Raw genomic sequence first — 26556 nt, 5'->3', positions numbered from 1 at the left:
TTACTCCAAGCACAGATTATGTCATTTTTGGTCTCTTTATTTCTGGGTTGTGTCGGCGGCGGATGTCAAAAATGTCGACATGGCCTATTGGCCACTACTATGGACTACTAGCCTAGTTCAAAGCCTAGATAGATTTTACAACAATCTTTCCTAATCTAGTGTAGATTTTGTATAATTTCAGTTTATTCATGTTGAAAGGTTAAATTCGATAAGAGCTTATATGAGTTATAGATTTAAAATGTGGACTCCAAAACAAGTTATCAATCTGAAAATTATCTTTAGGGTTGTTCCATTGCCGACCCCAATTTGTGATTAATTGGTCGTTCTGGCCCACAACCGTTCGACAATTTGTTTTGGCCCCCACAACTAATTCCTTTTTGTCTTTTTTGAAACTATGCTTACAGTGTTTTTGTAAATAATATTTTTCTTTTTTCTATCCACATCATCACTCTCTCATTCTCTCTTACTTCATCTCACACTTTAACTCTTCAACTTTGTTCTCCTTCGCTAAGGTCGATGGTCGACAACCTTCTCCAGCGACCTTCAAACTTGTTTTCCTCTTCTTCTTCTTCTTCTTCTTCTTCTTCTTCATCTTCTTCTTCTTGTTTTTCTTCATCTTCATTTTCTTCATCATCTTCTTCTTCTTCTTCGCCTCCTCCTCTTTCTTCTCCTTCTTCTTCACCACAACCGCCACTGCTTCCCCCATCACTACCAGCATCATTCTTCCTCTCTCTCTCTCTCCTATATCTTTCTCCATTATCTTTTCTTATTTTTGTCTTGCTCTCTTCTTCCCTTCTCTCCCATCACTTTCTTTACTATCTCATATATATATATGTATATATATATATATATATATATATATATATATATATTCTCTACGTTCGATGAAGGGGAAGATATCCCCGTTGTCAAAATTTTGTCTGGTAACATTAAGTAAATAAGGTATAGCTTTACTTGATGACTCTTCATCGGTTTAATCAGACAAACATTCTGGTTAAGCCTTCTTTTGCATATGAAACTTCTAGATCTATATGAAGGGAAGTAGAGGTAGTGGCGACGATAGTGGTGGTGGGGTTGGGTTATGACATTTATTGTGGTTCTTAACGAAATCTCAGTACCTTATATCGAACAATAATTTACCAGAATCATATGCATAAACTAATAAAGAACTAGATAAAACATCAGAATTACCTTAACTCGCTTTTTTCCTTGGACTAAACTTGATTGCCTTTTCTCTGAAGATCCAGAACTCCAAATCGCAGTTCCCTTACTTGAGATGCCCGAGCAATCTTACTGATCTCCACTCTTTAGGTTAAATAGAACCATATGCTAGACTCCCGTTGATCCTTCTTTAGTGATGAAGATACCGAAAACTCTTTCTGGCCGACTGCATAGCTTGTTGGGAATTTCAACCCCTTTTCTATCTTCTGCCAGTGTAGATAAAAGATATAGATTAAAAACTCTTCCACACTTTTTTTTGATTTAATCAACCCCTTTTATATGTTCTTAAAGTTAGAATGGTAATCGAATTAGAATTCCTAAAGTTGATCAAAATAGAACTATCTACTTTAGATAAGATTTTATCAGAACTTCTTCTGAAAAAGGGTTTCCCTTGGATGTGAATTGAACACAATCCACATCCCATTGTGTCATAGTCAACCAAGAAAGTCCCAAGGGATGGGACTTAGGGGTGGCAATTTAGTCCGAACCGGTGGGTTTTTCCTCGAATCCGCCCCTAATGGAACGGGTTTTACCGCCCCGTTTATTAAATGGGACGGTAATGGTATGAAGATAAAACCATTTACCGGGTTCAGGGCGGGTTTGGGATTAGGTAGTAAAACCCGCCCCGCCCCGATTATATATGTTATGTATTATTATATATACAATAGGTTTCTAAAACTTTTTATCTTATATCATCAATTTAACTATTTTATATTATGTAATAAGTTGTAGTGTTTATAGTTGATAAAACCAAAATGTTATAAATTTTTTTTTATAATATTTATATTATTTTGATTAATCTAACTTATTTGAAATAAAAATATGAAATTTATGTTTAAATCCGACCCGCCCCGCACCGTTTCATGTTAAACGGGGCGGGGCGGGTCGGTAATGGTTAAGTAATTTCTAATCGGAACGGGTATGGTAATTAAATACCCGCCCCGATTAACTATTGGGACGGGAATGGTAAAACCCGTTTACTAACGGGGCGGACTTGGGAAAGAGGTAACCCGTCCCAAACCCGCCCCGTTGACATCCCTAATGGGACTCTCAGTCGGCCATCCCTTTGTTGCTTGGATCGAGCTTCAATCCAATCCTTTTCGGGCATCCTTTGGTCGAATCTAATATGTGCCTTATGCCCCATTCCCTTTAGTCATATGTTCTGATCGAACTGACGTTCTTTATATGTAATTCATTGTAAGATTCGGTCGTCGTTAGTTGGATCATCCAAGGTTTCTAGCTTAACATTGTGTTACATAAAAAGATCGAACTTTATGATGATCTTCATCATTTTTCATGTCCGATAAATTGATTGCATTGTCATCTTGATCGAAGGAAATCTCCTTCTGGTGGTGGGAGAAGAAAAGGAATGATTTTTTTGTTTGAACTTTGAAGGTAATGAGCCAAATATTGGTCAGCCTTGACCAGTCAAAGAAGTCAGCTGATTGACTTAGGTGGTAGCCGAATCCTGAATAGGCACGAGCGAGACCTTGACGAAAACATCAGAGAGGTGGACACGAACGAACTCTGTCACCTGAGCCCGACATGGGGGATGTCTCCACGAGTCTCTTATGCACCTTGAGCTCTTTCATGATTTAAAGGCCAGTAGAAGGGTGGATTTGAATCAAGCTCTGTAACCTGAACCCAGACACAGGAGTCGACATAAATATGCTCGGCACCTTGAGCTTTGCTCTGCCTAAGAAATGACGGTTACGCAGAATGTTTGATAACGCTGAATATTTGCTTGTCTTAGCTCGAGATATGATCGTATCTACTACGATGAGGATGACTCTATTAACGGTCATGTCACATGTCGTCCTTTAATCCGACAATTCACCACCGTCATGCAAACCATATAAATTACATAGGTTTGCCCCGAAAGGATATGCAATCATTACCCTTCGATTACTTGACTTTTTTACATGCAAAACTGAACATGCATGATCGTCTGAGTTTTGCAGTTAGTCCCTCATCTCCTCGCCGGTGACACAGAGAAGCAAAAAACTCAAATGTACATGAACGATTTTGAAAAGCCACTTTTCTACATCATCAGAAGGTAGTCGATCGACAAACGTTGTGAAGAATGAGAGAGATAAAGTAGAAGAGTGAGAGGGTAAAGTGGAGGGGAAAGATAAACATGATGTGGATAAAAATTATTGACAAAAATGTCAATAGGGTGATTGCACAAGAACACAAAAAAAAAAATTTGTCCTTGTCAACTAAATCGAACTATCATCAGTGGCGTATCTAGGATTTACTTTGAGGGGAATCTAAAAAGTCTCTATAAAAAATCGGTTTGGAAAATTTTTAAAAACCCTAAATACCCCTAGAAAGGGGTGGGAAAAAGATCCGAAAGACCGCTATCCGATCCGTTCAGCCGAGATAAAAAGTGTCCATGGGCACCCGATGGTCATAATGGTCAGTGTCCGACCGGCCCGAAAGAATTGGCGGACGGTCACGGTCAAAATTCTATGTCGAAGGACCGACCGCTAACCGACCGGTACGAGTGATCGAATAGGTTGACCGACTAAACTGTCCTCATTTTTAAAAGTTGACCATTGAATTTTATAGACATATAAATATATGATGATCGTTGGCTATAGTCATACAGTCCTCTGGAAGACCAAACATTAGTGCATGGCTTAATTATATCTTGTCAAATGATGATCAACTGTGTTTTTTCTTTTTTATATTTACTTTTGATTTCTTGGCTAAACATCTTCATTTGCAAGTAATTTTGTTTGTGGTAATAAAAATAAAGTTCTGAATTAAGTAAATTTATTGAAAAGTCCGGACCGAGACCGTCCGGTGTCCGACCAGACCGGTAAAATAAACGGTCTTGGACGGTCAATGGACAAATAATTCTTGAGAGTGACCGTCCGAGTCCGCCCGAATAAATAGGTGGTCACTAACAGTTTATGTCCGAGTCGACCGGTTCGATGAAGTTAGAGTCCGATACCGACCGGTCCGGACCGATTCCCACCCCTACCCCTAGACAACATGGATCCACCACTAACTATCATACATACCGAAATAGCCATACGATCCAAATTGAGGGCGAAAACGTAATTAACCCTATTTTCATATGTATGAAAAAAAATCACTTTTACCATGGGCGTTTTCTTGCACATGCTTAGGACTGTTTTTTTATTACTGCCATTGCAAATCTCAATGCAAAAAAACTTGCATGCACAGTATGGAGAAGGAATCATTTAAGGGCTTAAAAATAAACCCAAAAAGGAAAAAAGAGCTTAAACTTTTTAACTTTCAAGCATGTATTTAGGATGTCAGATAGACCTTTAATAAATATCACCATCACATAATTTACTTATCTTAACCACCCCCTCTAAGCCCATAATTACTGACTCTAATGAACAACTTTTACATTAATTTTTAAGTACTTTTCAATCTGTTTACTTTTAATTAGGTTACGTCTTAAAAAAAGGTAAGAAAGTAAAGGCTTCAAACTTATTATTATTATTAGACCCACCATTTTTCATAGTTTTACCAAACACTCCCTAAACTTTTGACGATTAAATCGTCATTTTTGACGAGGAATTGAGGAAATTTATTAGTCGGAGCTCGGTTACTCTGTCGGTTAAAACAGAAAAGAAAAAAAGAGAGAAGAGGGTAGAGAGAGAGAGAAAGAGAAAACAAGGAAGAATGGTGATGATGGGGAAGATGATGATGTTTGTGAACTGGATGGAGAGTTGAGATTCAGAGAACAGCCGAAATCTCGGAGTATTATAAAATCCCTAATTTTGTATCAACCCACCCTTCATTTTATTATATTATAAAGAGAGAGTAGAGAGAGAAAGAGAGTAGAGAGAGAGAGAGAAACAGATACACGCATAACATTGTTTGTGTTAGAGAGAGAGAGAGAGAGGGGATAGATATAGAAATATAAAACCCTTTCATTGGATCCAACTATCTAACTCTCTCTCACTATCACTTCTCTGTCTTTATATACTCAAGTCTCTCTGATCTCCCCCCCACCTTTCTTCTTTCTCTCTAGAAAACCCACAGTGCTAGATCTTCAAAAAATGGGAGTTCGTTGTTCAAAATTATCAGTATGTTGGTGGGAATCTCAATTTAAACCTACCGACGTAGACTCTTCTGATGGTATGTATTTATTACTTTATCTTCCCTACCCACCTTTTAATTCCTTCAAATCTATGCTTTTTTTTATGGGAATTATAAAGAAAAGAGGTTTAGTAATCAGTTATTATTGTTGCAGATAATGGAGGGAAGAAGGACCAAGATTCATCTTTACCCAGTTTCAGTGAATACACATTTGAACAACTTAGGGTTGCAACTTCAGGATTCTCTGTTGATAATATTGTATCTGAACATGGTGAGAAAGCTCCTAATGTTGTTTATAAAGGGAAGCTCCCTAATGATCGATTTATCGCTGTTAAGCGTTTCAACAAATCTGCCTGGCCTGATCATCGCCAATTCCTTGTTTGTTCTATCTCTCTCTCTCTCTCTTTCTATCTATCTGTATTATTTCAATCTCATTTTTTGTTATTATGGGTTTTCTTAATAAACGTTTTTGGGTTTATGTTTATAGGAAGAAGCAAGATTAGTAGGTCAACTTCGGAACGAGCGATTGGCGAATTTGATAGGATGTTGTTGCGAACGCGATGAGAGGTTGCTTGTTGCTGAGTTCATGCCATACGAAACCCTCGCCAAACATCTCTTTCATTGTAAGTCCATCTTTTATAATCATACCCTAGTAATAGATTTTCATAAAACAATCTTGTTCAAGGGAATTTTCTATTATTCAGATTGCAATACGAGTTGTTGAGTTAGATTTGATTTGGGATTTATGAACTCAAGGAGTAATTAGTCGTTTGATCTGTAATTATCGAACTAGTTGAGAAAATAAATTTTGGGGATCTTTATTATTGCCAGATTGATTTCATTGGAAGTAAAATTGATTAACTTGATATTAGGGGAGAGCCAACCAATGAAATGGGCTATGAGATTGAGAGTGGCATTGTATTTAGCACAAGCTTTGGACTATTGCAGCGTGAAGGGGCGAGCACTATATCATGATCTTAATGCTTACAGAGTTTTGTTTGACCAGGTAAAGAGTATTTCTTCTTTAACCGTTTAAACTTTAACATCAGTTTTAGCAGAGAGTTGGTTGTTTTTATTCTCCATCGCTCACTGTAAATGATTATTTTGCAGGATGGTAATCCACGACTATCATGCTTTGGCCTCATGAAGAATAGCAGAGATGGAAAGAGTTACAGTACGAACTTGGCTTTCACCCCTCCAGAGTATATGAGGACAGGTAGATTTTTTATTTTATACTATCTTTTTTGTTTTTTTCTTTCCAATTGCTTTTGTTGTTTGCAATAAATATGTTCGCGTTAGTCCCCATTTGGAAGTTCCTTTTTTGGTTGTACCACTAATATATTTAGTGTGGGCGTTTGTGGTATGCCCTTATCTAGTAATAAATGCATTTCCTTTGTTGATCTAGCACAAAACCATTACTAGGATTGTAAGATCGTTAACCAGTGATGCACCGTTTTTGTGTTTACTTATTTCCTTAAAGACATACTCATTGATGTTTTGATCATCCTTTTCATATTTTTGTCTCTTTACCTGCTAGTTAGCTTTATATAAGTATTTCGGTCATTCTAGAGATTAGTCTTAGGACTGCCGTACAATTTGGGTTAGTAAATATACTCCAGCAATTGTCATTTCCATTTTTTACTAGTGTTTGTAACTCAACGACTCTAACTGCTAATTTTCTTCTCATAATTTTTGGTTGACAGGAAGAGTGACAGCAGAAAGTGTAGTCTACAGTTTCGGCACTCTATTACTTGATCTTCTTAGTGGCAAACACATACCACCGAGCCATGTGAGTTTTCACGTTCTAAATTCTATTTCTCATGGTGGAAACTTGTTGAGTTAATGTTTTGTGGTTGTTCCTCTGCTACAAATTGCTATATTTTCGAAGTGATTATATCCCTAACCATTGAAATGTGTGTACTGTTAATAGTTAGAAAAACAGATAATTAGCTCCCTGCTCTGGACCATCTTATATGAACTTTCCTGTTTCACATCTGATTTTAAAACTGAAGCTTTCCTTTTATCTTCATGCAGGCACTCGATCTTATACGTGGCAAAAATTTTATGATGCTGATGGATTCTTGCTTGGAGGGTCATTTCTCAAATGACGATGGAACTGAATTGGTTCGGTTAGCTTCTCGTTGTTTGCAATATGAGGCTCGTGAGAGACCAAATGCAAAGTCGCTCGTGACTGCTCTTACTTCTCTTCAGAAGGACACAGAGGTAAGCACACTATTTCCCAAGGAAGAAATTTTCTCAATGCCCCCGTCTGTAGGACGGGTCAATACATTTGAATTAGATGTTCTGAATGGAATATAACCTGCCTTTCTTGTCCTTTAGGAGAAAAAAATAGCCCCTTGTCTAACTAATGTGTTGCCTTGATTCGCTTATTTTGGCCTCACATACTTTGGTTTCCTTTTTCTTTTTGAAGGTTCCGTCAAAGGAGTTGATGGGTATTTCACAAGGAACTACATCTTCAACGGAGTCATTGACATTAACACCTTTTGGGGAGGCTTGCTCCCGGATGGATCTTACTGCTATTCATGAAATACTGGAGAAAGTTGGATACAAGGATGATGAGGGAGTTGCGAATGAGGTTAGGGTCTTCTCCTGGAATAACATCTACCTCTTCTTTTCCTTTTTGGCGAAATATTTACTGATCAGTTTACTTCATTTCACCACTTGCCCATTTCACTTGGATCAAAGAAATAGAATATAACTTATGTGTCACGGAAGCATTGTTGCTGGTTAATGTTATGACCTAGTTTTGGACCTGCCTAAACTTCAGAAGTTTATATCCTGTCACTTCATCACTACCTGAAAAAGAGAGAAGAAATGAAGTAAAATTACTTGATGATATCACTTCCCCTGATGTCCAGTAATCTGTGCTAGGAAATATTTGTTTCATGTATTGATTTGCTGTCTCTTTATTTTTTCATGTGAATAGATATGGTTCTCAACAGTCGGTTTACATAAATACGACTTCTTTCTGCCCCCATAATTTACTATGTCATAGATACAGTCTCATGGTGTAACTCTTTTCATTTATGGTATTCAAATGAAACTCAATATACATCGTTACGAGTACGACTTCCTTCTGCCTCCATATTTGTGGATTTCTTTACATACAATTTCCTCATAAATTGCCGAAGCAAGGAAAAGTTAAAAGAGGTGTAGTTACTCAGCTCATTGTTCTTTTCTGGAGTTGCAACTATCGTGAAAAATCTGTTTTTGCTCTTCCAATCTCAGTTTGATATCAGTTTCACTTTCAATTAGATGGCAAGTATACAAGTGTCAGGCAATGCATCATTTTGTCTTCCAATTTCTCGTTTCTGACATGCTTCCGTTTCTCTAAACGTCGTGATAGTGTTCTACTTACTCAAACTTAGATGCTTTTAATAAAAAAAATTGCATGCTTTTGGTTACTCCTTCCCCAAACATACCCTTCCAATGAGTAGTAGTATAAGTGTATCACTAGTAATGACGACTATAGCTAAACAATGGCAATACCAACAAGTGTTGTCTGCTAGGTAGTAGTACCGAAAGATCAAGGACATGCATTTGTTGCAAATGCGGGCTTAGTATTCATTTTTGCACACTGCCTACTTGCATTAAAAATCAGCCAACCGTGCCAAAATCCACAAGTCCTGATTGTTTATGTATAATTGTTTGAGGACCGAGAAAAAGATAATGCTCTCTGCTCTAGTTTATTTCAGGTTCCTTTTTAATGCACAAAATTTACACCTGATGTTTCTAATTGTTGTCTGGCTGCAGCTTTCTTTTCAAATGTGGACGAACCAAATGCAAGAGACGTTGAACTCTAAGAAACATGGAGATACAGCTTTTCGAGCTAAAGAGTTTGCAACTGCCATTGATTGTTACACAGTGGTAAGTTCTTTCCTCTAAGCTTCTTTGTATCGGTTAAAGTACTTGAACGAAGATTCTTTTTCTTACTTTTCAAAAAAAATATTCTTTTTCTTGGAAACAAATGAATGAGGGCCCTCAGATATGTCGATGATATAAAACATGTTATTCAAGTTTCCGAGATAGTGGCAAATGCAGTGTGTATTGTCACATTGACCGAATTTAGTTCTTCTTAATGTGACTGTGAGATATACGAGCAGTAAGTGTGTATATTCATTCAACTAAAAAGTGAAGGATTTGGTTAATTGTGCAAGTCTTATAATGAGAAAAATGATCATGTTACCTTTGTAACTTCTCAATTTGAGATTGGCGGAAGTTCGAAGGTGTAATATTGTCCTAGAAAATCCATTACTAATGCTCTTCTCATAAAAAGCTAGAAATCTAGTACAAACTTGAGCACTTTAGGTGACCAACAGAGAGTGGGATTAGTTTGTCAGAACCAACTCCACCTCCATACTGTTGTATTAAATGCCCATCTGACTGAAATGCGCCTCCTCCGAATAGAAAAAAATTAAGTAAAAAAGATTGTACAAGTAATTTTGTGACAGTTTTAGTTTAAAAGGCCCCACCTGAGTTTCAAGTTGATGGTGTATAGTTATTTGAATTATATCTCTCTCCCTTTCTATGCAGTTCATTGATGGTGGGACAATGGTATCACCAACTGTATTTGCTCGACGATGCTTGTCTTACTTGATGAACGACATGCCACAAGAAGCCCTCGGCGACGCTATGCAAGCGCAGGTCATTTCACCCGAATGGCCAACAGCATTCTATCTTCAAGCGGCTGCCTTGTTCAGCCTTGGGATGGACACTGATGCACAAGAAACACTCAAGGACGGAACAAACTTGGAGGCCAGAAAAAACAGTAAAAGTTGAAACTGTACAGGGGTTTTTCTTTATCTCACACTTTGGGTCTTTTGAGTTCACACTTTTGTATGTATTTCGTTCCTCGCCATTTGAGTCTTTCTTCCTTTTGCCACTTCTCGACATAACTTTTGAGAAGTTCATGTTGGGGAGTTTTAACTTCCAGTTTTATATGGTATCTCAAATCGTCCGGGAGTTCTGTTCACAGTTTTTATGCCATGAAATTTGCTTAGAAAATTGTACCTTTTTTTCTCCATAAACTCCTTTCAGAAATCTTGGGCATAGATGAAAAACTTGGGGGTTTGCCACAACGAGAAGAAAATTAACCAGGTTTCAATTTTCATACTCCGATACGAAAACCGATGGCGTTTAACCTCTTTTGTTAGCACGTCTTGTTTGTTCCTTGTCTACTATACCCTTACCTAGACACCCCAAGTACGGTTGTGCAGAATGTATGCCGACATTTGAGTAATTACACTAGTGCGTCTCAGAAAAGCAACCAGGAAGCAGGTTCTACATGTCCAATGAGGTTGAGGTAAGTTGTTTAGCACAGATGAAGGCTTCACTTGAACGGGTTACCTAGGGCTAAATGACTTCCACTTGGCCTGATGTATTTGGTTGAAATAACAGGAAAAACATGACAGTAGAAGTCCAGGGTCAGCTTTATGGATGTGATTTTGTCAGCCAGAAGAAAACTACACTTTCGACCAGAATAAAAACCCTTGCTCTCTCGCCTGCAAGACTTGCTTCGGAGCCCACCCTGGCTCTCCGTGATCAAACAGAAGCTGCACCATGCGCTGTAGGTCAGAGAAGTCTACCAAAGAGAGTAACAGACCAATAACAGATTACAGTCTTCCTTTGGTGACCTTGACAGGAAGGATCAGAGACTTGGGATCAACGAGATCTTGATTTTGGTAGTTTAAGATTTTTGAAGGTATAGAGGCAAGAGAGCAGCCAGGTTTCTAAGTTAGAATGTGCTAGCCTGAATCTACTATAGACTACATCTTACTTGCGGCATATATGCAAGAACAGATTCACATGGGACAACAAGGGGTACCACCATATTCTAGGTGGCTCAGAGCCTGAATGTACGCGTGATAGGCCTAGAGATTGGGCTATAGGTGAACACTCAAACTTAGTAAGTGTTGAAGCCTTTTGAGTGGGCCCGTAGAGCTTTCGCTAAGAACAAAATCCCATACCTTGGTCTGAGGTGTCTAAGGCGAGAACAATATCGATAACTGCTAAGGTTTGGAGCGACACAAGATCACATATATTCTTCTATTTCGTTTTCACTGCAAAGTGAAGGTTACAGAGACAATCCTGTGCCATCGAGTTCGTCGGTAATTCTCAAGTGACGATCTCTGTTACATTGCTAATGAGCCCTTATTTCCAACTAACTAAGACAAGTGCCATCCCCAACCCAACACACATCTAACTTGACATGTTTCCTCCCCCACCCCCCCCCCCCCCCCCCCCCCTTTCCCACCCCCCCCCAACCCCTCCCCACCCCCCGACACCCCTCCCCACCCCCCGACACCCCTCCCACCCAACCCCCTCCCCCACCCCCCCCCCCCCCCCCACCCCTCCACCACCCCACATCTACCTACAGTTATTTTTGTATGTTATTAATTCTCCGTGTAAAAAATCCTCAAATGGTCTTGAAATATGACCAAAATAAGGCATATGACTTGCTATAATATCTATTATATGTCCAAAACAATATCACTCGCATATGATTTGAACTCAAAATAAGAAATGACCACAAATGTAAAAGCAAGAAAGGTCAAGCCATGGCTGATACATGCTATACCATGTGTGCTAGATAAGAGGATAACCATCCTTCTTTCTCTCTCTATGACCAAACCATAATCCTTTTTCGATAATAAACTATAACTAACATATTCGAGCACGAGAGCTGGTACTCAACTCAATACCTGGCTCCGCCCATGTAAACATGGTTAAAGAAGCGATGTAGAGAGACAGAGAGGTTAAGAGAGGTAAGGTTTCAGATTGAGAGAGAAAGTAGGTTACTTTGACCTACTTAGGGTTCTCTTTTTAACTCCTAATCTGAGAAGAGAAAGGAATGGGGATTCTACCTTCTTTTCTCTCTCTTCCTCCTCTGCCTCCTTGAAAGGAGGTATACAGAATGTCTGACAGAAGACAATATAATACATTACACTGGAGACAGTGAGAGGAAACAGACATAGGAAGGTAAAATTAACATCTACCGTGTTATCGTTATATAGCAGTGTAGGCATTTTGCATCGATAAATAAGTGGGACACTACATCAGTAGTAGGATAGAGTTCGGTGTCCCATTTAAGTGATTCATACCTTCCTATTGGACTGAAAACATTATTGCTACATTACTGAAATCTCTCAGTCCTGAACAAAATTTTACTAGGATGCTGTTTCATTATCAATCTCACATGTACTGCGGAGATAGTTCATTCAGCAACTGAACAAGTTAAAGGAAACAAATGACCGCAGAAAGAAAATTGTCTTTAGCGTTGCCCTCCCAACCAACTGAATAATGAATAGGAGACTGAACGTCCTACCAAATCACATGGGAGGTCGGTTTGAACCTAGCAGCTGCCCTACTAGACTAGTCACCTGCAGAATTACAGCCTCATCAAATTCACATAAAATGCTCATTTTTCCAGTACATTTTGAATCGGTATTATAACAATAGAGTGATGCATTTAGGCTTCGATAAAATTGACAAACAAATGAGTTACTCCTTTTAAGTTTTAAGTGAGAGTGAAGTAACATATTGAGATCACTTTAACCGTGTATCTTGTTTCTCTGTACTAAAAGTTACTACTACGATCTAAAACTCTTTCAACATTAGTAGTCATCATCTGATAGACTCATAGTAAGAAAGCTTAGTTGAGGAATTGCCTTCTTTTAAGTTATATGAGTGTACTAGTACTATCAATGTTGTATCATCTAAGCTGAACGAAATAGTCAATAATTTCTTTTGTTTACTATACTAGACTCTAGAGAAGTATTTCTTATTTCTTCAGAAATACTTCTAACATCAGTATTCAAGAGACACAATTCCTGAGCCCATGAGTTTGAAAGTCTCAAGTGAAGAATACTGAATCTAAGGTGCAGAGTGGATAGGAAGGAATCAAAGCACTTACTTGCCAATATTTTGAAACACACCGGTCGATGCAACTGTTTTCACCCATGTTCAGCTCGGACTCCTTGTATCTGATAGTAACAATTATGCATTTTGAACTTACGTTTCTATTACATAATATGACTACATAATGTAATGACCTAACATATATTCCATGATTCTTCCAGCATTTAATAACACATGAGATGAGAGAAATAAGCATACTTTGGATCCATGCATTTGCTAAAGCAAGTCTGCGTAAGCCTGAATCAAGTAATTGCAGGAAACAAGTCAGATATATCACTATTGACCAAGCTTTTGATATATCATACTACCATTAGTAAGAATGTGTGACAAAATACAATAAAACCCCGAATTTAAGCTGTAAAATTGTTCTTAAGAGAAATTTGGAGGTAGTCGATCATTATGAAGAAAAACTACTAAAAGCATCTAGTATCAACATCATCTAGACATTAAATGATTGTTATAAAATTATGTTTAGAACTTAAAACATTAATCTGCAAAAGATACATGATGAAATAGAATTACACTGTTTGATGTAAAGGGAGCAGGAACAGACTCTCGCTTGATGAAAGAGAGAAGTGGGTGGAAGTTTAGTCGTGATAAAATGTTAAGATTACAAGAAATTAGCATGAGACAGAAGTCCTTTAAAACTTGGCTGAAAGGACAAAATACCGTGTTTTTCCATCACATCATCAACTGTAGAGAAAGAGCGAATGAATGCACTGCAAAACATTGTGATAGGACTACCGAGACTCGGTTATAAACAGTGATCTAGATGTGAAGGAAGGGATAACTTCTTATTTCTCTAACCTTTACACATAACTGCTCTATTGGAAACCAAATTTGGGGGGCATGGCAGCTACCAAGATTGACAGAGAATCAAGCAGCAGGTTTAGAAGACAGATCTGATGAGCAAGAATCAAATTTGTACTCAAGGACTTGGCCAAGGACAAAACACAGGCCAATGATTTTCCAATCAGTTTTTCACGAGATGTTGGTAAATTACTTGGTAAGTTACTATTAATACGATGTTTAAATTGAGGGAATTGAGAACTATTTATTGGAGGTTCAATGGGCCTTATCTAGCTATATTGCTTTAATACCCGAAAGGACAATTCATGGATCCACTCAGAATATAGACCGATACGTGCGTATAAACAATGTAAAAAAAATGTTTTTCTGCCTCAAGGCGGTTTGCTCCAGAAAAGCGAAGAGCTGCATTGAGGCGAATGCCTCGATGCGTAAAAGGCATACACTAATTTATGGAACACCTTGCCTAAAGTTATAACTTGGATTAAATGTAAGGCAAGAAACAACAGGATTCTCAAAGAATCAACGACGACATCTAAACAGCTTACTTCTCCATACAAATGATGGAAGGGCTAAAATAACTAACTTCCATTGATTTTGTATAGAAATGGAAGAATTTGTTCTTAAGAAGGTAAGAACTATAGATCCCATGACAGTTTTTTGCGGGTGTGAAGGAAATTTTGAACCTTCCTACCCTTTTGCCCTTCTCTTACACTTGTACAAATACATGTTGAACAATATACTCATTCAACCGTTCAAAAGAAAAAAGAAGGGTTTCAGGACTAAACCTAAACAGTCATGAGAGAAAGAGAAAAAAATAAGATGTATATCAGTTCAGTACAAATTCAAACAATCAAACTTCAAAGCTCTAAGATCTACTTACCTGTTGAATGTATCAACCCTATACTCCATTTCTTTTTCTGCTATACTAAACATCTGAACAATTAACATAACATGTAAGAACACACAATCAAACAAACAAACAAACAAATAATGTTTGAAATATAATAAAAAAAAAAAAAGCGAGTAATTTTACCCCACATTGCACTTATTGATAAAAACTAAAATCTTAACCATTTTTATAGCTATCCTTTTTTTTTATATCGGAGACAATTCAGAAGGTTAAAATGAAAAGGGAATTATGAAAAAAACAAAACTAAAGATTGCAATTTTTTCTAATCATTCATCCTACCCAAATGGAATCACAAAATAAGTAAATGGAACATGGCTGAGACAAACAGTTGCATCGACCGGTATGAGGATATAATCGAACCAGTTCTCTACCATATAAACCAAATGGAATCACAAAATAAGTAAATCCCACTCAATAATTTGCTGCTACAGCTTGATTATCTAAAAAACTGAGCATTATTAGCAGAAGTACCTCTTCTCTATTGGCTTGAGCATTATTAGCAGCCATTGGAACTGCAATCAGAGAAAGAGAGATTTGTAAGAACCCGTACAAACAATAGCCCAGAATCTAGGGCTGAGACAAATTCCAAAGTTAATGAAAAAATTAAAATCAAAGAGCATAATATTTCGGAGAAGTAAAAGAAGTTCAGTCAAAATTAGGGTTTTAGAGCTAAACCCTTCAGAGAAGAATCATAGCTCAGAAGCAAAGAATTTAAATAATAAGAAAGAAAAAAGGATCTTTACAAATATGAATATAAACCGAGCGGATCGAATTTCACAAAACTTACGAGACTTGAAGAAGAAATTGTTGTGGTGAGAACTCCAACCGCAGAGTGAATCAGGTAGCAAGCAAACCCTAGAATCGTAAAATGAAGGTTAAAAGTGAAGGTCCCTAGCGATATTTTCTTGTACAGAAACAAACACCGAAATATAATTTTAATCTGATCTGACGGTTCATGTTACATCTAAGATGGGTCCCACATGTAAGTGAAGAATCGAGCTGCGGTCAGTTGATTATTCGTCCAGCTTGTTATAAATACTCAAAACAAGAGAGAGAAGGGTACTATCTATTAGGGCAAGTCGATTTTAGGGTTTAGAAGCAGCCTTTGGTCGAGAAAAAGGACTCAGATTTTGTTCTTCGCTCTCTGTTGTCGCAAATTCACGGTATAATCTTTTTTCCTCTTTCTCTAGTATCATAGTAGGTTTTAACTTCAGTTTTGCTGTCGCTTATTTAGAGTTGAACTTGTTTTCATTCTGTGTGATACTTTTTAGGGTTCATAAGGTATAGAGATAGGGTTTATAATTCTGTTTGTTTTAATGGTTTATATACATACTGCCATGGGTATTTCCATGGTTAATGGTTTTATGGTTTTGATTTGCAGAAATTTAAAATGGAACATGGCACTAAGGATCCAAGAAATTCTACATTTTGTTTGGCTGATGAAGATCACACCATTGCCAATGCAGTCAGATTCACATTGAATCAAGAGTAAGTACTTCTCTTATTACCCACACAAGAGGCATTAGAATATGTGGTTTTTCTTGTATCAAAATTAGCATCTTCTCCTACTAATAATCCTATGAACAAATCGTTTTCATCGGTTATATGTCGCGTTCTTTGCTGGAGTTCCCTTTTCTGTTTATTAGATTTCTTTGGAATCGGCGTCTCGAATTGTCAATATAAGCTTTAGCTTATCTTCTAGGAGCTTCTAGCTCGGATTATGGGTTATTTTCCTACTTGCTAGAAACTTTGCCTTCTTTTCACATGCTCGAACTACATTATCTGTCGAAACATTGATATATCGGTCTGTCGCTTTCAGGAAATTTCGTTCAAGTTGTTGGTTTTCTTCTACGTTTTGAGTTTTCTAAGGTCGTTTAGTATTCATGGTGATGTTTTCACTTAGATTCTGTATACTTAAACAAGGACTATAATCTTTTTTTGCAGTCCAAGAGTCTCATTCTGTGGGTATAGCATTCCTCATCCTTCAGATGCTCAAGTTAATATACGAGTTCAGACTACAGGTATAATCTTCTATACGTCTTTTCCCACCAAAGTTTGTAACTTTTTTCGGATATAGTTGTCTCACGATTCAACAATTTCACCATCATCTCTTGAATTTCGTATGTCATACATAATGTATTTTGATTTCTTCATCTTCTTAGGCGATCCAGCGAGTGAGGTATTCAAAGATTCATTGCAGACTCTCGTAGGTATGTGCCATCATGTGAGAAGGACGTTTGATACTGCCGTTGTTGATTTTAAAGCAAGCGAGTCTGTTGACAGAATGAAGGTCGAATAATTGTGTTCCGATAGGTGTTGGCCCTGCACTTATCATTCCTTTATATAGTTATGTACCTTAAAAGAACTGAGATCAATTTGTAGATCACTTCAGAGTTTGAATACAAGTTGAGTCTTTTCTTATTCACATCTTCCGTTCTGATTTTGTTGAAAATTTCATCATTATCTAAGCCTTCCAAAGTCATTGGCAAATATTTTGGAACGAAAGAACACAATCTAGTACTAGACAACCCAAATTGTAGTAGAAAGAAAAACTCACCGATAATATTACAAGAATTACGATATCCTGCTCCTAATCCTTCGATTGAACTGAAGATAACGTACAAGTATAAATATGATAAATTTTTGAGTTTTGATGGGTGAGGTACCCAAATAAACACACAAAGGGGCTTGAGGTAGTCCTACTGTTTTTTGCCATCAACATTCAAGTGAGCTTTAGGACCAAGTCCTATGCAACTTGTTCAAGATGGAACATTGAAGTGAAAAAGCCAAGAGATAACAAAGGCAAAGACCATACAAGCAAGTAATAAATTCAAGAAGCGATGTCCATGCCAGAAGCTTCGAGTTTCTCTGGGTGATGTTGGTGCGGCTGTTGCAGTATTGCTCGTCTCGTTCAACTGGTCTACGAATTCGTTCTCGTTCACTCCGACAACATTTCGAGCAACCGACCCGCAAATCTCACAAGTCCTGTGTTAATGAAATCAACATGAATTGAAGATTATGACAGATAGATAACATCATCCATTTAAGCTAATCTAATCGTTTACAAGCTTGTGTTCTAGTGAAAGTGTAAAACAAATCCTAAACAGAAAGCAAGATCATTTTTTGAGTCATGGAAGAGAACAAGAAAAACTAAGACACTCTAACCAGAAACCCTATATAGCTTGCTGTGACTCGCAGTTCAGTGAATCAGAATCATCCGAAGCAAAAATCACAGCAAGTCGCATGAGATTTCTGCCTAGAGCCTGTCTGGTTTCTTGTTACTTTTTATTTTCTTGAGACAACAACTCCCTAATGCCTTTTTTTTCTGCTATTTCCTGATGCCCCTTTCTTTATCTATAATATAACCTGCTCTTTTTTGCTTTTAATTTTTTATCTCTATAACAAAGTAGTTATTCCCTTCATCTTTATAGCCTGGCCTTCTTAATTAAGACCTAGCTTTTTCCACACCCAAATTACACAACATTTTACTTACCCAACACTCAAAAGAACTAATTGAGAAGATCTAAAATCAAAAATAACAAATCAAACAGGCAATTAAGACCCAAAATTAAAGAATTTAAACAAAAGGGTATGATGCATTTCTCATAATCAAAGTTTTTAATTAAGAACAAGATTAATACTTACTTGTTTCCTCTAATCTTGAACCAAGTTTCAGCACAATTTTTATGAGCAGCAGCTAAATCATTTTTACAAGAACAACCAAGTTCAATAGGAACCCCAGATTCTGGATTAGAATCTAAACTGAGTTGACATATTCTACAATCCTTATCAATTTTAGCTAAATGAATCTTAATTTCAGAAACCCCAGATTCTAAATTCACTTCAACTGAATGATCTGACACAGAACTGGAAGAAGAGTTCCTGTTTGATTCTTCTGAAACCCTTCCAATTTCAAGATCAGAAACATTTGATAACTTAAAATCATCATGAGACCCACTATCTTCATTTGAATTTAATGGAGAATGCCAAGATCTATCTTCTGCATCTGAGAAACAGAGGCTTCCATCATCACTATCATGGTGATTTCCTAGTTCTAAATCAACTTGGGGTTTCTCTATTGCTCTTGTCATTAGCAAAACCCAGATGAACAATTTGAGAAGTTCATGTGATAATAATGGTCATTTTCTGGTTCTTCTCTTCTCTGAAAGGAGAATGAAAACCCTTGAAGCTTTTTGGACTCAAATCTAAAGAGAGAGAGAGAGAGAGAGAGAGAGGAATAAGTGGTTGTTGGAGGTGATGAATCAATCTGTGGGTGTCAGACTGTAAAAGAACTAAAACTGAGAAAGAAATTTAATAAGGATCAAAACAAAATAGAGTATTTTGAGTTATAAATTTGATATTCATTTTGATTATAAATGAAGTAAGAATGGATAAAGGAAATGAGAGAGAGACAGGAGTGGCATAATAAAGCAAGAGATTTATAATCCACTTATAAATGTAGAGAGAGAGAAACACCAGTAGATCTGGAATTTAAGAAAACTGTGTTTTGTCTCCTTATTCATTAAAACTCTTAACAACTACTAAACTACTCCTACTTATTTGTTTAGGTGTTACATGAATTATTTAGATGACCTAGTTACCCTTTTGCTTAACCAAGATTAGCTTTGGAAGATCACAAGTTTAACTAAACCATCATGTGTGACTTTTTATTACTTTTTTTTTTGTTGAAAACTTTTTATTACTATTTTTTTTTTTTTTTTTTTGTTGAAACTTGGTTAGGGCCAACAAATTATTTTAGCTGTTGCTCATAAAAATTTCTAGCAACATGGACAAGAGAAACTACTGGAAATTATTTTTTCCAGCAACATAGACAAGAGAAACTACTCTGAAATTTTGGTTTTGGGGCTTGCTCTTCACCTTCTTTATCTTTTTTTCTTACCAAACGGGTGATAAGAGCATCTCTAATGCAACAGTTAATCTTAGAAACTTTGAGTGTCACTTAAGGGTTTTGGAGTTTTTTTATAAGAGCATCTCCAATGCAACACTCAAACTCTAAATCTTAGAGTGCCACATAAGATTGTTTAGAATTTTTCTTTAAAATTCATCTTCAATGCAAAACTCAACATTAATCTCTAAAGTGATGTGTGAAGATTATTTTTAGAGATCCTCAAGATGACATTCTAAATTTAGAGTGCCCTCTTGAGATTCTCTAAGTGTCACTTAAGCAAATCTATAAGTTTTAAACCAAAATATAGGTTTTTAGAGTTTCTCTTGAGTGTTACATTGGAAAAGGTTTTGCAATAGAGTGTTTATTGCAAAGAGATCAAATAGGAAAGAAGCCATTTAGAGATCCATTTTTCACACTTCACATATAGGATTTTTAGAGTTTTTCTTGAGTCTTGCATTGGAGATGTGTCAAGTGTCAAGTGTGAAAAATGGATCTCTAAATAGCCTCTTTCTTATTTGGTCTCTTTGCAATAGACCAAATAGGAAATAGACACTCCATCCCCAATGAAAACGCAACATGAATCTCTAAAATGATGTGACAAGATTTATGTTAGAGATCCTTAACAGGACACCCTAATTTTAGAGTGTCATGTTGAGGACATCTAAGTGTCACATAAGCAAATCAATTAAGAGCATCTCCAATGGGACCCTCTAACAAAAACTCTAAAGTCTAGTTGTCAAGTATCAAATAAAGATTCTCTTACGTAAGTGTCAATGTAGAGACACTCTAAATTTTTTTGGTCTTCAGCGGAGATCTGTAAAATCTCTCTACTTAATACACATGTCACTCTTAAATTGAATATGGAAAAAGTAGTTGAAAAGAAAATGTTTCTATTGGTTTAAATTTTTATGTGACGCTTAGAGAGTCTCAAAAAGAGACACTCTAGTTTTAGAGTTTCTCTCTCTATACACTCTATAATAAATGCGTCCACCTCATAATAAAGTGTCTAACCAAAGTGTTCCATTGGGGATGGTTTTTTAACAAAAACTCAAAAAAGTCATATGTGGCACTTTAAGTGTTAGAGATTGAGTGTCCCATTGGAGATGCTCTAAGTTTATACCAAAATATACGTTTTTAGGATTTCTCTTGAGTGTTGCATTGGAGAAGCCTTTCCAATAGAGTATCTCTAAATGGACAAATAGGAAAGAGACCATTTAGATATGCAAATTTCACACTTGGCACGTAGGATGTTTAGAGTTTTTCTTAGAGTGCCACGTAAGATTATTTAGAGTTTCTTTTCAAAATCCATCTTCAAAGCAACACTTAACTTGGATCTCTAAAATGAGACGGCGGTAGTTATTTTAGATATCCTCAAGAAGACACTCTAAATTCTCTAAGTGCCGCATAAGCAAATGGAGTAAAAAAAACAAACAAGTTGAGTTTTAGACTCGACTTAGCTAAGCTTGCTTGACGAAGGTCTTTATGCGCTGGAGAATGTTTTGGATGCTCCAAAGCCAACAACTACCTCACGTCTTTTCTTTTGTTGAAGGGAAGTTTTAATGAATACATAACCATTGTCATTTCAGGTGCACCTCTATGGACCAAAACAACAGCCGCGATAGATACCATGTAACAGTAAAAAAGGCAAGGAGTCCATATATTTGTAGATTTGTCCATTTCAAGTTAGGTTATGTATGGATTTTTTTTTCACACCACTTGTCATTTATGCTAAAGTAATGCTGAATCTCCATTTTTTTTAAATCCAAATGTAAACATATTATTTATAGATCAAATGTTTACAGCAAGAGAAACAAAGCTACAACATAGGAGTACAATAACAAAAAATACAACTTTAAGAACACACCCCTATTAGTAACCTGTAAGACTGTATTACGAGTCGCATCGATCATCTCAGACCGAAAAACCCTCCAGCCATCGTGCACACATATCCTCAACAACAAACGAGAACATTACCTCACTATTTGAGAGTAGTTGTCTGCTATCCGATCCAACCAACACCACCACTTGAAACCCAAAAATAGTTCGAACCACACCAAGTGAAAAAGATGGAAAAAGAAAATCAAAACTTTATCAAAGCCTTGATAATTCTTGATACGGAAATCGAAGATTCCATGATTACCCCTCAGTATTCTCTCGAAAAAGAAATCATGTCCCACCACAATCGAAGTAGATTACAGTCAGACACCTGGAAATTAAGGTTGCTTGCTGAGCTTAAGCCGAAAGACTTAGCAAAGCCAGGAAGAAGATGCAGACAAGCTGCGAAAGGAGATTGGTGAAGCAGAAAACCAAATTGGGTAAAAAGTAATGCCATAATTGAGATCCTAATAGCAAGGCTAATCTGAGTAGAAGGGCACCCGCTTGATATTAAATGGGCCTACATTGGCTTACCTCGATCAAAAGGTCTGCCCATAAGAGATAAGAACCAAGGCCTACTTAATTCTCCCGGGTCAAAGGGAGTGCCCCAAAAATAAACCAACTGCGTCCAACTCAATGAATGTCTAGGCCCAAAATTATGAAACAAGCCCAAGCCCAATAGGCCACCACCTATGCAGCAAGGAAAAGAACACGTGTTGGCAACAAACAACATGGGGTCATTCTGTTGGACACGTGTGATTTCGCCGGAATCCCATTGACAGACTTCAATGACGCCGGCGACGAAAAAGCTTGAGATTATAGATTCTTGATAATAGTAGTCAAATAAGTTCACAATGTAAGGTTGTTCCATAATCCATCAACTCGGGACGTTAATGAAACAAACTCTAGAGACTACAAAGGAACAAGCTAGGTCTAAGAAAATACCAAGAACAAATGAGAAGAGAAGGAAAGGAGGGAGGAACAAAGAGGCACTTGCTGAAAATGACTAAGAAATAGCAAAAAGAAACACAACCCCGGAAAATCAAAATGAAAGGCAGAAATAGATCTAGATAAGTAAACAAGAAGACTAGTCTATTAAAGTGTAGGAGATCTAAAGAAGATACATGTAGAGAAAAATATATGAGAGACCCTCTTAAAGGTTGGGCAAGCCATTTCCTCCGATCAAAGATCAAGGCCAAGAAACTAACAAGACGCCTGAAGCTACATACCTTCACAACTGATTGTTCATCATTGTGAGTTTTTGTTGGATGGATTGAGAACTGAATCTCCATTACTCCCTCTTTTTATATATATAGAGTAAACGAATTTCTTTCTTTGCTCTAACTTTCGATTTTATTAGGATCCATCCCAGACAACATCGGGTACTTTTATATATTCACGACACTTAAGAGCGATAGTGAAAAATATGCCTGATTAGCTATCATCTTGAATGGCGGTAACGTTTCTTTAACGGGAATGCTGATATCCCTCCATTAATTGTTATCTGGAATGACGGTACCGCTGCTTTCAACGGATAAATTGGAGGGGAGAGTATCATGTGATAGTTAATTGGCCTTATTTGGCCCGCTGTCATGTTGAATGCGAATACGAGACAAGCCCATCGTATCTCAATTTGTGGGCTTGGTCATTGTGTGAGCCCATTAAGCCTAACTTTTATAGGGGCTCTTGATAGCAGATTTTGGCCCATACATATTAGTTCTTTTATTAATTTTTCACCCTGTTTTTTTTATTTTTCTCCTTTTTTTCCGTGGTTTGAGGGAAGTATAGAAACTTGAATTTTTAATCCTTTTGAAAGTCATAGTATTTCTATATGTACTCATGGTAAACTACGTTTCTCGCTTTTTCTCTTTTTCTCTATTTTAGGTTGCATAATGATTTTTTTATTGCATTCTTTTTGCATATTAATTATTGTTTATATATATACATATATTGTATATGATAAATATATCTATTGAAAAATTGTAATTATTTTCGTCACTAGAATAGAATAAATTTATCAAAACTTATAAGTAATTTTAGCTTTTTTATATTAGATTTTAAAAATCATGAAGGATCATAAAAATTACGATTATATCATCAACACCTAAATAAAATTTATATATTCTTTTGCAAAACAATTATGATGTCTCGTGAGAAGCTATGAAGCTCTATTGCTAGAGAAGCTAACACACCAAAACATATTGGTGCAAACAATCCAATGAATTTCGAAAAAAGAATTATCCGAGGTTTTAAATGCGTTAGTTGATGTTGTTGGATTTCTTCTAAACCAAGACTTTCCACTAAGTGTGCATGATGAAACTATCATGCATCAAGATGAAAATTGGTGGAAGGAAACCAAGAATGTGTATAATTAGGATATATCGTTTAATGAAAACTGATTTTTGATTAGTGAAATATTATTACTAAAATGTTCCCCACAGATAAAAACTTCTACCATGGCCACTAAGCTAAAGCATTTGACATAATCGAATGTCAATTCTTGGCCGATGTTATGAAAACACTTGGCTTTAATATTTTTTTTTTTTTTTTATCCAGATGGTCCAAACTTGCATTGCCTCTTTCGTACTTCTCAATAAATTCCCAAGCCCCACTTTTCTGTATCGAGAGGTGTTGGACAAGCGAACCCACTCTCTTACTTCTTATTTATTCTCACTATGGAAGCTCGTAGCCCTGTCCAGGGGCGGAGCCACGTAGTGGCCCGTGGGGGCACGGGCCCCCACGGCTCCGAGATAAAAACGTATTTAAGTGTGAAAATATCAGGGTCGGATTTAGGTAAAATAAAGGTGATTGTCAAAGTATATCACAAAGTTGTAGTTGGCTCGGTGGTTGAGTCACTCCCGGCCATACCATACGTCATGTGTTTGAAACCCACTGTCTTGTTATTTTTAGGTGTTTCATTGTGAGACCTTTTAAAGGTGCCTGTTTTAGTGTTTAAGGCGCCTCTCTCAAGTTTGTCTTGAAGGAGGCGCCACTAATATTTATAAGGAGGCTTTCTAAAATTTTCAATTTATTTTGCCAATCTAATTGGTACCTCAAATTTTCTTTTGAACTCCTTTTTTTTATCAAATTTCTTTTGTTCCAATTTCTTTGTAAATTCATCCAACTTCAGATAGAGTTATTTGCATCCCCGTATTACCCTTAGGTCCTATTGATTCTTCATTCTTATGTATATATCTAAACGTTATTTAATTTAACTGCAAGTGTTATTTATTTATGTTTAGATTTTAGTCAAAACATGTTACAGTTAGTTGTAGCCTAATTAGTTGATAGTATTGCTATGACATATAGAAGTCATTGGTTTGAAAAACATATGATTTTTTTTTTGCAATTTAGACTTATAACTAATTTCGATAGAGGTTAGTAATGAAGTTCTACAATTCGTCATCAGTGACGGTATCCCTTTTTTTACTGTTTAACAATTCCCCCACAAAGAAAAGTTTATGACTTCGTCATTGGCCCTGTCATTTCTCATGAGAGAGCTCCTCGTAAACTGATGGGTTTCCCGTCTCCAAACCCTGACTTGGTTTTAAAGCACTTATTTTTTTCAGATGATTGCATCATATTTGGTCGCAACAGTCTTGATGGAGTGCACAACCTTAAAGACACCCCAAACTTTTATGTGACTCTTCGTGCAGATGATAAACCATGCTAAATCCAACATCTTCTTTTATAAGAATGCACACCCTATATTCAAACACATGATCAGCTGAGCTCTTTTTTTATACATGTTTTCAAATTGACTTCGATATACGATAGTCATTACAATGGTGTTGATACATCAAAGATGTGATGAGCACGGTAACTACCAAAGCAAACATGAACTGGCCTAAAGCCCAACTAAGCTATGGCCTTAAGCCCAACTAACTATGGCCTAAAGCCCATCTACATTATTTATGCCCTAATAACCCCAAGTTCAATAATCCAGAAATTCTATCTTCTCTGAAGATCAAATCCGGGGCCTCCAGGGATCTTTAGAGTATATGTCAACACTTTAACGACTTAGGCAACCAAGTATTGACATCATCTGAGCTCTTAAAGTCAATCAAACGTCTCTTTGTGCTAAATACGTGGGAGCTCAATTGTTCATTGGTTTTCACCAAACTACAATTTTTAACGATCTAATAAAATCGATTGAGAACAAGCTCTCTTTCTCCCTCTCCTTCCCTCCCTCTCGCTCTAGCAAAATAAATGTATGTCCCATGATGGTTGCATCATCGTTGTTACATCAAAGATTGCAATCCCTCCCTGATACCAGATGAAATATTTTGTTATCCTGAAAATGACATACAAACGCATCGATACAACATAACAGTCTTTTTGGTGGGAAAACCCTAGAGGTACGTATACTGAAACATGGTCTTATATTTGTCCGTGATGCAGGGGCACCCGGCGTGGAGACTATTTCCATGACCGGACCCGGTCATGGACCAACCGGCCAGAGAGAGTATAATTAGGAAGTCTTTATTTTAGTATGATTATTAATTAATTTGGGTTTAGGAATTTTACTATTTTAATATTTCCAATAATTGGAAAGGTTCATATTTGAGTCCAAGTAATTTAGGCAGTTGCAGTATTTAATTATTTAGAAAGTCTAATTCAAGTCTATCTAGGAAAGTCCAGAGTCCTATAAAAGGATATCTAGTTTGTCTATTGTTCTCAGATTGAGAGAAAAACCCCATTGAAGTTTTAATCAAGTTTATTATTTAGAGTTATTTCATCTTTATTTTATCGTTCTTGTTAAGTTTATTCGTCTAATTTAATTCCGCTGCGTTTCTACATCAGTCCGCTT

At 36.8% G+C, this 26556-nt stretch overlaps 4 protein-coding genes across 7 annotated transcripts; 2 read left to right on the top strand and 2 right to left on the bottom strand.

Moving 5' to 3' along the window:
- Positions 1–4778: 4778 nt before the first annotated feature.
- Positions 4779–10329, top strand: BSK6 (kinase with tetratricopeptide repeat domain-containing protein). 2 transcript variants are annotated; one of them, XM_086659561.1, is made up of 10 exons: positions 4779–5343; positions 5459–5682; positions 5792–5927; positions 6177–6310; positions 6415–6520; positions 7008–7093; positions 7339–7527; positions 7736–7900; positions 9079–9192; positions 9859–10329. In XM_086659561.1, exons 1-10 carry the CDS (start codon positions 5265–5267, stop codon positions 10102–10104), a joined length of 1479 nt encoding a protein of 492 aa, XP_086515687.1. In that variant the 5' UTR covers positions 4779–5264; the 3' UTR covers positions 10105–10329. The 2 variants fall into 2 exon arrangements, 1 of the variants encoding a protein (XP_086515687.1); XR_015234236.1 differs by having other exon boundaries at positions 4794–5343; positions 9079–9717; positions 9824–10329.
- A 2103-nt stretch (positions 10330–12432) lies between these two features.
- LOC147557999 (mitochondrial import inner membrane translocase subunit TIM10-like) lies at positions 12433–15916 on the bottom strand. 3 transcript variants are annotated; one of them, XM_086659558.1, is made up of 6 exons: positions 15722–15916; positions 15434–15474; positions 14933–14985; positions 13441–13479; positions 13238–13307; positions 12433–12704 (listed from the first exon to the last, which is right to left on the bottom strand). In XM_086659558.1, the coding sequence occupies exons 2-6, from the start codon at positions 15467–15469 to the stop codon at positions 12654–12656; spliced, it is 249 nt and encodes an 82-aa protein (XP_086515684.1). In that variant the 5' UTR covers positions 15470–15474; positions 15722–15916; the 3' UTR covers positions 12433–12653. The 3 variants fall into 3 exon arrangements, with proteins under 3 accessions (XP_086515684.1, XP_086515686.1, XP_086515685.1); XM_086659560.1 differs by having other exon boundaries at positions 15750–15877; XM_086659559.1 differs by having other exon boundaries at positions 15706–15861.
- Positions 15917–15981: 65 nt separating this feature from the next.
- Positions 15982–17383, top strand: RPC14 (RNApolymerase 14 kDa subunit). Its single transcript, XM_086659557.1, has 4 exons — positions 15982–16125; positions 16344–16450; positions 16907–16983; positions 17125–17383. The coding sequence occupies exons 2-4, from the start codon at positions 16353–16355 to the stop codon at positions 17259–17261; spliced, it is 312 nt and encodes a 103-aa protein (XP_086515683.1). The 5' UTR covers positions 15982–16125; positions 16344–16352; the 3' UTR covers positions 17262–17383.
- A 161-nt stretch (positions 17384–17544) lies between these two features.
- Positions 17545–19621, bottom strand: LOC147557997 (uncharacterized). Its single transcript, XM_086659556.1, has 2 exons — positions 18608–19621; positions 17545–17947 (listed from the first exon to the last, which is right to left on the bottom strand). The coding sequence occupies exons 1-2, from the start codon at positions 19051–19053 to the stop codon at positions 17722–17724; spliced, it is 672 nt and encodes a 223-aa protein (XP_086515682.1). The 5' UTR covers positions 19054–19621; the 3' UTR covers positions 17545–17721.
- Between the last annotated feature and the right edge of the window lie 6935 nt (positions 19622–26556).

Source organism: Eschscholzia californica, unplaced genomic scaffold (genome assembly GCF_041429995.1).
Source record: "Eschscholzia californica isolate CP2 unplaced genomic scaffold, dmEscCali1.0.p SCAF_2, whole genome shotgun sequence".
Classification (NCBI taxonomy): domain Eukaryota; kingdom Viridiplantae; phylum Streptophyta; class Magnoliopsida; order Ranunculales; family Papaveraceae; genus Eschscholzia; species Eschscholzia californica.
Note: the sequence above shows the minus strand (reverse complement) of the source record. Positions and strands in the feature narration are given on the sequence as shown.

Excerpts from the sequence above, each read along its gene's own strand:
- BSK6 (XM_086659561.1), top strand. The coding sequence starts at position 5,265 with ATGGGAGTTCGTTGTTCAAAATTATCAGTATGTTGGTGGGAATCTCAA. Across the intron at positions 5,928-6,176 it reads CGCCAAACATCTCTTTCATT|GGGAGAGCCAACCAATGAAA; the intron begins GTAAGTCCATCT and ends ACTTGATATTAG. Across the intron at positions 6,521-7,007 it reads TCCAGAGTATATGAGGACAG|GAAGAGTGACAGCAGAAAGT; the intron begins GTAGATTTTTTA and ends TTTGGTTGACAG.
- LOC147557999 (XM_086659558.1), bottom strand. The coding sequence starts at position 15,469 with ATGGCTGCTAATAATGCTCAAGCCAATAGAGAAGAG. Across the intron at positions 14,986-15,433 it reads CTCAAGCCAATAGAGAAGAG|ATGTTTAGTATAGCAGAAAA; the intron begins GTACTTCTGCTA and ends TTAATTGTTCAG. Across the intron at positions 13,480-14,932 it reads AGGGTTGATACATTCAACAG|GCTTACGCAGACTTGCTTTA; the intron begins GTAAGTAGATCT and ends TACTTGATTCAG.
- RPC14 (XM_086659557.1), top strand. The coding sequence starts at position 16,353 with ATGGAACATGGCACTAAGGATCCAAGAAATTCTACATTTTGTTTGGCT. Across the intron at positions 16,451-16,906 it reads AGATTCACATTGAATCAAGA|TCCAAGAGTCTCATTCTGTG; the intron begins GTAAGTACTTCT and ends CTTTTTTTGCAG. Across the intron at positions 16,984-17,124 it reads TATACGAGTTCAGACTACAG|GCGATCCAGCGAGTGAGGTA; the intron begins GTATAATCTTCT and ends TCATCTTCTTAG.
- LOC147557997 (XM_086659556.1), bottom strand. The coding sequence starts at position 19,053 with ATGACAAGAGCAATAGAGAAACCCCAAGTTGATTTAGAACTAGGAAAT. Across the intron at positions 17,948-18,607 it reads TTCAAGATTAGAGGAAACAA|GACTTGTGAGATTTGCGGGT; the intron begins GTAAGTATTAAT and ends TCATTAACACAG.